The sequence below is a fragment of the Lactuca saligna genome, chromosome 2 (genome assembly GCF_052625555.1).
Source record: "Lactuca saligna cultivar CGN05327 chromosome 2, ASM5262555v1, whole genome shotgun sequence".
Lineage (NCBI taxonomy): Eukaryota > Viridiplantae > Streptophyta > Magnoliopsida > Asterales > Asteraceae > Lactuca > Lactuca saligna.
Window position 1 is genome coordinate 133,422,512 of NC_136418.1, and position 11,635 is coordinate 133,434,146.

At 33.3% G+C, this 11,635-nt stretch overlaps 1 protein-coding gene across 1 annotated transcript; it reads left to right on the forward strand.

Moving 5' to 3' along the window:
- Positions 1-9,576: 9,576 nt before the first annotated feature.
- Positions 9,577-11,260, forward strand: LOC145031674 (8-hydroxygeraniol dehydrogenase-like). Its single transcript, XM_078980277.1, has 5 exons — positions 9,577-9,728; positions 9,855-9,968; positions 10,109-10,622; positions 10,713-10,866; positions 10,937-11,260. The coding sequence occupies exons 1-5, from the start codon at positions 9,631-9,633 to the stop codon at positions 11,137-11,139; spliced, it is 1,083 nt and encodes a 360-aa protein (XP_078836403.1). The 5' UTR covers positions 9,577-9,630; the 3' UTR covers positions 11,140-11,260.
- Positions 11,261-11,635: the final 375 nt, after the last annotated feature.

The following is an 11,635-nucleotide window of genomic DNA, read 5'->3' on the forward strand; positions in this document are numbered from 1 at the left end:
GTGTTATTATAATACCTCTTAACTGATCACAACACGGGGAATCTGGTTTGAAGGGTCGCATAGGGTTAAATGACAAAATGGTCCTCCCTCTGGTGTTTCATGTCTGACCCATGTCTGTACATAGTAGTTGAAAAGTATTGTTTAGCACTTATATAATACAAGAAAAACAATATTGCTCATAAACCTTGAGTTAATGATAAATCTAGACTAATAATTAATTGCAATAAATATTAGACTAAAATCCAGTGATAATGAAACTAGGTTTCCTCGAAGGAAAATAAAGTTGTTAGAAGCAAAGCGTTGCCCGAGTTTGAAGTCATCACTTTAACAAGTGAGTGCATACTTACTTTAATTTTACACATAGATATGAAGTATTTAATATAAATTAAGTGTTATGTGTGCATATTATCTGTGTTCTTGATATCTATATTGGATGAACAAAAATATACATGTTTTATTTGATTTAAATTGTATATGTATTTTATACCTATAAAAATATTGGGTAAAGATGGTTAGATGAATGATGAGAGATGAAAGATGATATAGATGAACATTGGCAGCTACGCCACAACCTGTAGGTGTTTTTGAACTACGTGTTCACCATATATACTCTAAAATCTTGACAGTTACGCCCAAAGGATAATATTGGCAGCTGCTCCTAATAGATTCATCATAATCTCGATAGTTGCGCCTAAAGGATAATCTTGGTAGTTGTTCCTAACAGATAACGTCGGCAACTATGGACTTAGTGCTTGTTGGATAAACCCTAGCGGCGATGGAATCCGTGCCTATTCCTTAGGATAATCCTTAGGAATGAATGAATGATGAATAGATGATTCTTAGGGTAGATACTTAAGAATAAAGAAGATGATGGAGATGGAAAGTTGAGTTATTTTTTGATGATTAAACACAATAATTATATTATTGTGGGTTGAAAACCCTATGTACTCACCAGGTTTCCCAATATGACCCACTCAGTTTATTTGTATCACGGGTGTTGATACGAAACTACATTATACTAAGAGATTAACGGAGATGTAAATCATTAGTGTAAATGAATGTAAATTCTGTTTATGCTTATGTTTATGTATTGATGATGACATCCTAATGTATTAATATAAACAAAATACATTTCTTTATAAATGCTTTGATAATATCTTTATTATGTTTTCTGGGAACAAATTCTGCAATATTATTCTTTAAAATGGATACTCTGATTTTTAAATAAGCATAAATAAAATTTTTAAATGACCATGAATTTGGGGAAGTCACAACAACCGAAGAGAACACAAAAGATAACATACCCGCAAAATCACCTACTGGAGCATGGGCCTCCCCTGTCTGGCACTGAAATGATCGACTCCTCTCTATTGGGGCTCCCACCCTACCATCACGACTCTTAGAGATCCGCAAAATAGTCGGAGCAAGTGCACTCACTGCTCCTCCCCTCCTTATCATACAGACGACCCTCTTGTGGCCCACTTGGTCGCAGAGAAAACATAACAATCTTGCTTCCCCCTACACCCCCGAGGACAATCCATGCTGACATGATCAATCTCGCTACCCTTGTAGCACCCAATACCCCTAGAATGACAAGCTCCACCGTGTAGTTTCCTGCACGTGCTACACTGACCCCAACCCTGTGGGACTCCCAATCACTGATCCGAAGTCTTGGGTCTTTTCATGGGACCCTCCCTTGCCTGAACCTGATCTGACCCCCTCTTCCCCAGGTGCTCCAAATCGACCTCTCGCTCACAAAATGATAGAATTTGAGCTACTACGATAGCCATAACATCAGCAAGGATCGTGCACAACCACTCATCCAAGATCTCCAAAATCTCTTCCTTAACTAAACCAAAGATCACATGAGTCTACTCCAGAATACCACGGGTAATCTCCGACAAGATGAATTCATGCATCTGCTCGCTAATCAACTTAGTACCTGCAACTGAGCCGAAATTAGAACTGGAACCTCCTTCTTGGGTGTTCATCACCAAACTGAAATACAACATGAAAATGATCAGAGCATACTCAAGAATCCTCTTCCCACCAGCTTCTTACATTTTCCAAGACTCTCCCCAATTCGAGTATGGATCTTGTGCTTTCAGTAGTACGAGCCCAATACTGTCCTCCACATCTATCCATACTTTCCTCAAGAATCATTCCGAATCCTCTAAGTCACCTTCTCAAATCGATGCACCAAAAACTCACTAAACAGTGCAATAAAACCTGCTAAAGCACTTCCCAGGCTCTCCTAGGTTCCCGACCTCACCCTACCATCAACTGTTGAAGAACTTCCCATAATGTCAATCACCCACCTCATGAAACAATCATATTCACTTAGTAGCCAACTCCCATTACCTAAGAGTTCAACAAAGCACAAAGCAATAAACATTCGTACAATAACACTCTAATCCATAAAAAGATCATAGAACACTCAACCCACATACCACAACTCATGCTAGAAACTTCCACCCTTTTTCCAGTTGCCTTATGCATGCAAATTATACACAAAACAAGATCAAATAGATTGTTGAATAAAAGACTCTACCCTAGGACCATAACCAAACAAGGAATAGGAAATAAGGCCAAATCAATTATTATAGGGTTATAAGATCCAAACCGTATACAATTTTTAAAGCATGCACTTAGCAGTTACTGATACCAATAGATATTTCCATTCCAACGTAGCATCCAATACTCCCAAGACTACAAAGCATCACACATATCAGGCCAATCTGTCACTGACTAGTCAGCTCTAGCATGTAAGTCTACCAGCTAATACAATAGACATACAAAATCATCTCTCCTAGCATTCTATCATGAAAAAACTAAGCAGATGCTTAGCCCTAACTAGCATGCGATTCACAGATTCATAAATTAAATAATATCATATAACATGTATGAGTATTTTAGGAAAACTTACTTGAGTTCAGGTGATCGCATGCACCGCACCTGTTTCTTATCTTAGAAAATTTATTTTCTTAAGAATACTTTTCTTTTAAAAACTTTACAAAATCCCTAGTTTGATTTCAAACACAACAGAGAGTATGTCCGAATCCCTCAAACCAAAGATATGATACCAACTTGTAACGTCCTGAAAATAATGACATAAAATTTTTTGTTTTTAGATTAATAAATCGTTAATACATATCTTTCCATTCCATAAAGCATAGATAACCAAGATTTAACAAAACATCCTCAAATCAGAGTAATTCAAAGAGTGTGGAAACATGTTGTGTGTGTTCTGCAATAACCCCGAGCTCTTCCATTTGAAAAATGGAGTACATGAAACGCAAACTAAAAATTGTTAGAACAAAGCTTAGTGAGTTCCCAAAAAATACCACATAACATACAACCACATAATATCATGCAACAAACATATAGTTTCCATGGGCTACCCCCATTGTCTTTACCTGGAATGTCATAGGCTCCACCATGGTCTTTACCTGGAATGTCATGGGCTCCCCCCCCCCCCCCCCATGGTCTGATATCCAAGTGCCATAGGCTGCCCCCATGGTCTTTCATGCAAGCATCACAGAGACAACTAGCATTCCACATAACAAATAATGGACTGACATTAGTGCCTTCAAACCATTGATATAGTGAGAAGACTCACCTCAACAGCTGAACCCACAAATAAATCTCTAACTGCTGATCCGCTAAAATCTCGCGCTATCAAACAATTAACACCCAATTAATAATTAGGTTCCAAACCAAAACCCATAATCCATATATGGGGTAAAAAGACCATTTTACCTCTCACCTAGTTTGGTCCAAGACTAAGGACCACAAACCAATAATCATCCAAAGCCTACCTATGGCCTAATTTTCAAAATTGGGCCCAAACCCTTACATGGGCCTTACCCTGAAGCCCATTAACTTTTCCTAATCCAAAACACATATTCCCAGTTGGTCCAACAAAGCCCCAAACAACCAAGCCCAAAAAGATAGTCCAAACTGAATCCCAACACTCAAAGGTTAATAGACCGAGTACACAGGGCGTACAAGCACGTACGCACAATGTATTCGCTTGGAGGCTTATACGTTGTGCATACCTGCTTGTACGCCCAACATAGTCACCCTATCCAACCCAAACTTGATTTTCACATAATCCATTAATAAAAGCTTCCCAAACACAGATCTGACCTCCTTGAGTTGGATTATCACATAAAGTTGCCAACTTTACGTCCATATATGACTAAATAAAACTCTTAAGCTTAAAAAGGGACTTAATGGTTGACTTAAATCATGAACGATACCATTCTTCACATATAGCTTGCACCTTTATGCTCGAGGATACCAAATCAAACTCAAATTTGAGAGAACCAGCCCTTAAGCAACCCAAATCATCCATAGACTAAAAAATATGACCAAAATCATAATTAACTATTCATGAAGAGACATAAATATACACAAGCCAAGATGCAAACTTGATACCTTAAAAAGCTTCCCCCACAAGATGAAGATTCTGGATCTAAAGCATCTTCACCAAGCCAAACAACTTCATGATTCCCTTCTTTCCTTCCCAAGGGAAAAATGTGCACCAAAAACCTTCTAAGAGCTCAAGAACACCACTAAGAGGCTAAAAGGATCGATCTAGGGTTTTTAGGGTATGGAGAGTAGCTTAATAATGCACCAAAGGGTCTAACATAAAGCTTTAATAGGGTATAACACTAGAAATTAGGGTTTCACACTAACCCACGTACGCCCAACGTACGAGGTCTCATACCCCGCTCCCAACCTCGCAGTACGCTAAGCATACTCCTAGGTATGCACGTCGTAGAACCCTTTTCCTCAGTGCGCCCTGCGTACTCCCTTGGTACACCTCGCATACTAAGGTCTACCCTTAAACCCTAATTCATTTTGAAGACCATAACTTCTTCGATACAACTCAAGATCTGACTATCCTTATATCCATGAAAAGGTAACAAGAAGCTCTATGCTTTAAAAAAACTCATACTTGCCTTACAATATCTCGAACAGACATCCAATATCCATAAAAACCTGAGCTGTCAAATTCCCAAAATACCTTTGGCTCCAAAACTAACTCTGAATACCCAAATCATCCACATACCATCACCCACACCCAAATAAGTAGCGATTCGAAACAGGGTGTTACATGTCATATTAGATTTTATTTTTTCTCTCGTTTCCACCTCCCATCCCACAACTCCAAGAAATTGACCCCTCCTAACCCAAACACATTACAACACCTAGAAATTGATCCATCCCAACCCAAACACATTTTGATAGAAGCTTTCATGCACAAAGTATGTTACACTCCAATTTTTTCTTCAAGATTTTCAAATCTATGGTTTTAAAATTATTTCGGGTATTAACCCACATTTAATAAAACTGGTCCTATAAAAACATTAACATTTAAACTTTGGGTGTTACCATAATGTGTCATACAACCATAACAAGAAAATACGAATTACATCAATAATATGAATAAAGAGATTAACAAACTCCACTCCATTTTATATCTCTTAACTTATAACTTCTGTCTATTATATTTTCTCCTTAAGTACAACCTAGGATACATGACATTAAAAAGAGATACGTAAGACAATAATGTCTCATGAGTTACACGAGTTTGTGACCCAAAACATTTATTACATTTTCATTAAAAACATTTCATATTTGCAAAACAACATATTTCAAGTAGGCATTTCCACATTCCGTTCCATATCAAAAACATTTCATCTTTGTAAAACATATTTCAAATAGATATTTTTCCACATTCCATTTCATTAGTCATAACATTATTCAAAAGTCATTTCTTTTCACATTTCATTCTTTCTTTCATTAAGGGCTAATTTCGGTGTGAACCGTTGTCATTTTTATACTTAGGGCTTAACAATATCCCCAAGTCTATACCAAGGTGGAAATAACAAATCAATCCACCAAGGCATCATTTATGTTAGTACATCTATCCCGCGAAGGGGAGGTGTCAACCCTATAGATTCCTCTATATCCCGTTACGGTGACATCATGACTCGAACAATATATTCATTTCATTACTTTCCGATTAATTCCAATTCTCTTCATTACTTTCCATTTCTTTTCAGTACTTTCATGTTCTTTTCATGTTTAACGTATTTTATACAGTAGTATCAAATACTCATTTCAAAAGTAAAGCATCTATATTTTAACACATTTCAAACACATTTTCCAAACATTCGATCTTCCAAAATGTTCTTTGTTTTCAAAAACATTCTTACATTCAAAGCATTCTTTCAAAATATTCTTTCCAAAAACATTTCACAGTTTCATTTCAAAACATTTCATATATCAAACATTAGTGTTTCTTTATCAAAAAATATTTTGCAATGTACCCCAAAGTTGGAAATAATGGTTGTCATGATTAAATATGAAAAATAACAAAACAAAATAGTTTTACATATAATTTACTATAACAAATTAAAAATAATATTAAATAAAAAATTATACATGATTTATTAAAGTTTCATGTATATATTATTAAGGACATATTGGTCAAGATAAACATTAAATGCAAACTACTATCTCGCTTCGATCTAAAAAAAATTAATATATTTATTTTAAACCGTATCTATTCTAATAAATCAATATTTGTTTGTCACATGTCACTTTCTCATGAGTTTTGACACATGTCATTTTATAATATTTTCTGAATACATAATATACAAATGTCAATTTATGAGTTTTTTTTTTTCAATTTTCATAAATTAAAATGTCACATAATACTAATATTTATATATGTAAAGTATTAAATATAATAAATGGAAAATTTTGTCTATCAATTGATGGGAATTTGAATTTATAAATCCATTTACTAATAAATAATAATAAGTTGCATTTTTTTTTTTAGTTAGATGATAACATATTTGAGTTAATAAACTATAATTTAGATCCTTAAATGTTATTTTTTGAAACATGTTCAATTAGAAATTAGTTAGATATATATGTTAAATGTTCAATTATCTATTATTTATTTGATTTTTTATCATTGGTAATAAACTTATTAGTAAAAAAAGTTTTGGCTATTATTATTATTTTTTTTTAGTTTATCAATAGTTATGTTATTGCAATTTTTTAAGTTACTTGTTTTCTTTAAACATGGTTTTGTTTTTTGAAACTTTTAGGGTAAATCAAATTATTTATACAGGAATATCATGTCAAGTTTTTTTATAAAACTTTTCGTTTTTAAAAAAGAAATTCTAAAATAACAACTCTTAATAATAAATTATAAAATTACCGTTTAAAAAAAATGTCGCAAACAATTGTAAAATTTGAATATTTGTAAAACATAAAAGTTAACTCTATTTAGATTTTCGAGCTTAATATATATATATATATATATATATATATATATATATATATATATATATATATATATATATATAATATGTCATTTGGAAAGATAATTTAAAGAACCACAAAATAACATGTAAGAAAAATAAATGAGAGTGTCCATATGGCAAAAAAAAAAATTATTTATTAGCGTGTGTGTGTGTATATATATATACACACTAATAAATATTTTTTTTGGTCATATGTTACACTCATTCATTTTTTTACATGTTATTTTGTGGTTATTTTAAATTATCTTTCCAAATGACATTTTATATATTAATTAACCCGTATAGTACACGGGTCACACACCTAGTATTTATTAATATCTAAACTCTATTAAGTTAATTCCATTTTAAACATATCTATGCTCTTCGGAAATAAAGTTCACTCCTAACATCTTTTGATATTGTAAATGTTTTCTATAATGTTAAGTGATGTTTGGCTAATCTTATTTAAGAAGTTTATTAGCTTATTAGCAGTTCTATACCACTTTATGCTAAAAAAAGATTTGGATAAAAATAGCTTATAACGGTGGAAACCACTAATAAACAATTTTTTTCATAAGTTATCTTACTCTAACTTATTAACTTATAAGTTAATAAGCTATAAGCTAATAACCAATAAATTTGTTTGTCAAACACTCTCTTAACTAGTTATAAAACATGTATATTGCACGAGTTTATATATATATATAAGCATTTAAAAATTTTGATTTTATAAGATATTGAATTATTAAAATTGAATTGTTCATTTTTTTTTAAATTTAAAAAATAAACAAAATAATAATTGGGCTTAAATTTAAAATTATTGAAATTAAAAGAAAAGTTGCATTAATATGATTGATATATACATCTATTATTAGAAGATTTAAACGCACATTTCACTGGATGAATTGGTGTGTACACCGTTTTAAATGTGTATAAAAATGAACATGGTATCATGTAAATTATAAAAGTGCTTCTTCCCCTTCCTAGTATCTTGCTAGGTTGGATGTTTTAATAAAATTTTCCAGTTAAAAAAAAATTATTATTAGAATTATTATATTTAAATATTATATGTAATTTAATAATATGAAAAAAAGAGACAAAAATTATATATGGAAAAAAGTTTAATGATGAAAATATTATGTTACCAAATAATAATAATAATAATAATAATAATAATAATAATAAATTATTAGAATAGATTTTGATTCCCGAGATAATCATAAAAATTAACAAAAAAAGGTGGAGTACTTTGATAAAATGACCGTCTTTTCGTATTTATCACAAATAACCATAAATTTTTCAATCAACTTATATGAATTAATAAATTTCAAATTTAAAGGTATCCGATATAAAAGATCCTTCAAAAATTTTAATTTTCTTGAAAAAATAAATATTACGAAATACACTTATATAGTTATGTATTGTATAGCTAAATATATTCATAAACTATGATATTTTTCTTCAATATCTTTTTAGACATTTTGATGTCCAAAAAAAAAAGCAAAAACAATTTTCACAATTTGTTGTGGGACCCATTGCAATATTGTTGGTTGTTACGTATAAATACAAAATAAATACACAGCCAAAGTTAAATAAATAAATAAAAATAAAATAAATCATGAAAATAACTCTTTAAACATCATTCAAAATATATACACAGCCAAAGTTCGGGATGGATTTGTTATTTGTAAAATGTGAATCAATCTAAAAGCATTAATGTAAATTATTCATAATAATAACTTAAGTTTATATGACGAATGATAGATAGTTAGATACCTTTTATTCACCTTAGATGAATTCTTAAACTTTCTTACATAATAAATAAATAAATCAAAAGAAATTTAGAAAGTACCACCTTGTTGTTGTGCTTTCCGTCCAACAATCACCACAAAAGCATGCCATCTGGATTGTTCTTATGTAACCTATGTCTAATGTCTTTGTCTTTGTCCTTTTTATTTCTTTATATCATTTAGTCGAAGCTCAAGACTTGTCCCTGTCTGAATGCATGTAACATGATTGTTTACAAAAGATATGAAATTGAAACAAGAAAGAAATTAAGCACCCATAATGATGTCCTAAACCAATGAAACGCATGATAAAAGCACATAAAAACACAAGAACAAATTTTCATATATTAAATGGAAAATTATACGAATAGATTGATTCTGTATAATTGTTGATACATACACCTCTTATACGCCTACCTTTGTCATTTTGTATTTATTGCCACTCCACTCTATTTATACCACCCATAAACCCTTCTGCTTCACACCCATTTCCCATAACACCAAAAGCTTCAAAAATGGTGAAATCTCCAGAGACAGAGCACCCAATCAAGGCCTATGGATATGCTGCAAGAGACACTTCTGGAGTTCTTTCCCCTCTCACCTTCTCCCGAAGGTATATGCATGCATGTGTTGTCTACACAATGTTCATCCATAAATTTGCTTATAACAATGTAGGATTATTGTTCTAGATGAGCCGATCTGTGGTTTTTATTGTGATTTGGTTGATCATGATTCACAGGGTTACAGGCGATAAGGACGTAAGGCTTAAAATTTTGTATTGCGGAATCTGCCATTCTGATCTTCACTTTGCCAAAAACGAATGGGGCTTGACGAGTTATCCCGTTGTTCCCGGGTATGCTTTATTCCATTTCTCTCGATTTGATTTTCCACTAAAACTTCGTAAAAACCTATGCGTTAATTTCTTCAACATCGATCTTCTACTTTCTTCTACCGACATTGCATGAATTTTAATCTTCATGTCGATGAATGCAGACACGAGATTGTGGGTGTTGTGACAGAAGTAGGAAGCAAAGTCGAGAAATTCAAAGTCGGCGACAATGCCGGAGTCGGATGCTTGGTCGGATCATGCGGATCTTGCGACAACTGTGCTAATGATCTCGAAAGCTACTGTCCAAAACAGATTCTCACTTACGCCTCCCCTTACCACGATGGCACAAAGACATACGGTGGGTACTCCGATCACATAGTTGCAGATGAGAGCTTCGTCCTCCGGTGGCCGGAAAACTTGCCGCTTGATACAGGTGCACCGCTGCTATGTGCCGGAATCACCACTTACAGTCCTCTCAGATACTTCGGACTTGATAAACCAGGTATGAAAGTTGGTGTTGTTGGTCTTGGTGGACTTGGTCATGTCGCTGTGAAGATGGCGAAAGCTTTTGGTGCAGAAGTTACTGTTTTCAGCACCACTCCTGCGAAAGAGCAAGAAGCACTTGAAGGACTTAAAGCTGATCGTTTTATAGTCAGCAAAGATCAAGACCAGATGCGGGTAATTTGTCAAGATTTGTTATCTTTTCTTGACTTGTGTATCAAGATTTTGATTACATAAACGGATCTTTTACTTTCTTTTTTGAATCAGTCTGCATTGAGTTCGTTGGATGGGATCATTGACACGGTTTCTGCAACTCACCCTATTGCTCCATTGTTAAGTGTGCTGAAACCACATGGGAAGCTTGTTCTTGTGGGTGCACCAGAGAAGCCACTTGAGCTTATTCCATTTTCTTTAATTACAGGTAAGTAATTAGTGTATGAAAGTTTGTAGTGTTTGATATGATTAGTGGATTGATTGACGATGACATGCAGGGAGGAAAATTGTTGGTGGGAGTGCGATTGGAGGGTTGAAAGAGACTCAAGAAATGCTTGATTTTGCAGCGAAGCATGGTGTGACTGCTGATATAGAGCTCATTCCGATGGATTATGTGAACACTGCAATGGATCGAATGTTGAAATCTGATGTTAGATATAGGTTTGTGATTGATGTAGAAAAGTCACTCAAAGCTCCATAGGTTTGATGTTGTGTTGATGGTTTTGGTAGAATGGGTTTGGATTGTGATTGATGGTATTCGGAAACAAATCAAACAATTATTAGTCGATTTATATTTAATAAAGATTTGCTGGTGAAGTTAATTGGGTTCGGTTAGTGTGAAATTGAATGGAAACTATTTATATTGCATAAGTCTTTATTCTGTGTAGGTCCGAATCCTGTAGAATATAGAGTATGTTTATTTTTCAACTTCTCTAGAAAGTAAAAAAGAAAATCTAAGAATAAGTTATGTGGTGTGATTTGACATGTTTAAATCGAAGAATGTGCATAGGTGCAGAGTAAAAAAGATTGGAGTGCGACATTTATGAAGTGGTTTGCAACCACCAACTGCAAACGACCTTATTTTTACCGATTAAATTGCAAGAGCGGTGAATTAACTCCAACTTGAATGGTACCAACCTTGGCAGCAATGTGAAGAACCCTAATAAAGATTTATTCCATTAAACATAGATATTTGC

What these genes read in the sequence shown, in the direction of transcription:
- LOC145031674 (XM_078980277.1), top strand. Translation starts at nt 9,631, where the DNA reads ATGGTGAAATCTCCAGAGACAGAGCACCCAATCAAGGCCTATGGATAT. An exon ending in AGTTATCCCGTTGTTCCCGG is followed by an intron (nt 9,969 to 10,108) that starts GTATGCTTTATT and finishes CGATGAATGCAG; the next exon opens with ACACGAGATTGTGGGTGTTG. An exon ending in AAGATCAAGACCAGATGCGG is followed by an intron (nt 10,623 to 10,712) that starts GTAATTTGTCAA and finishes TTTTTGAATCAG; the next exon opens with TCTGCATTGAGTTCGTTGGA.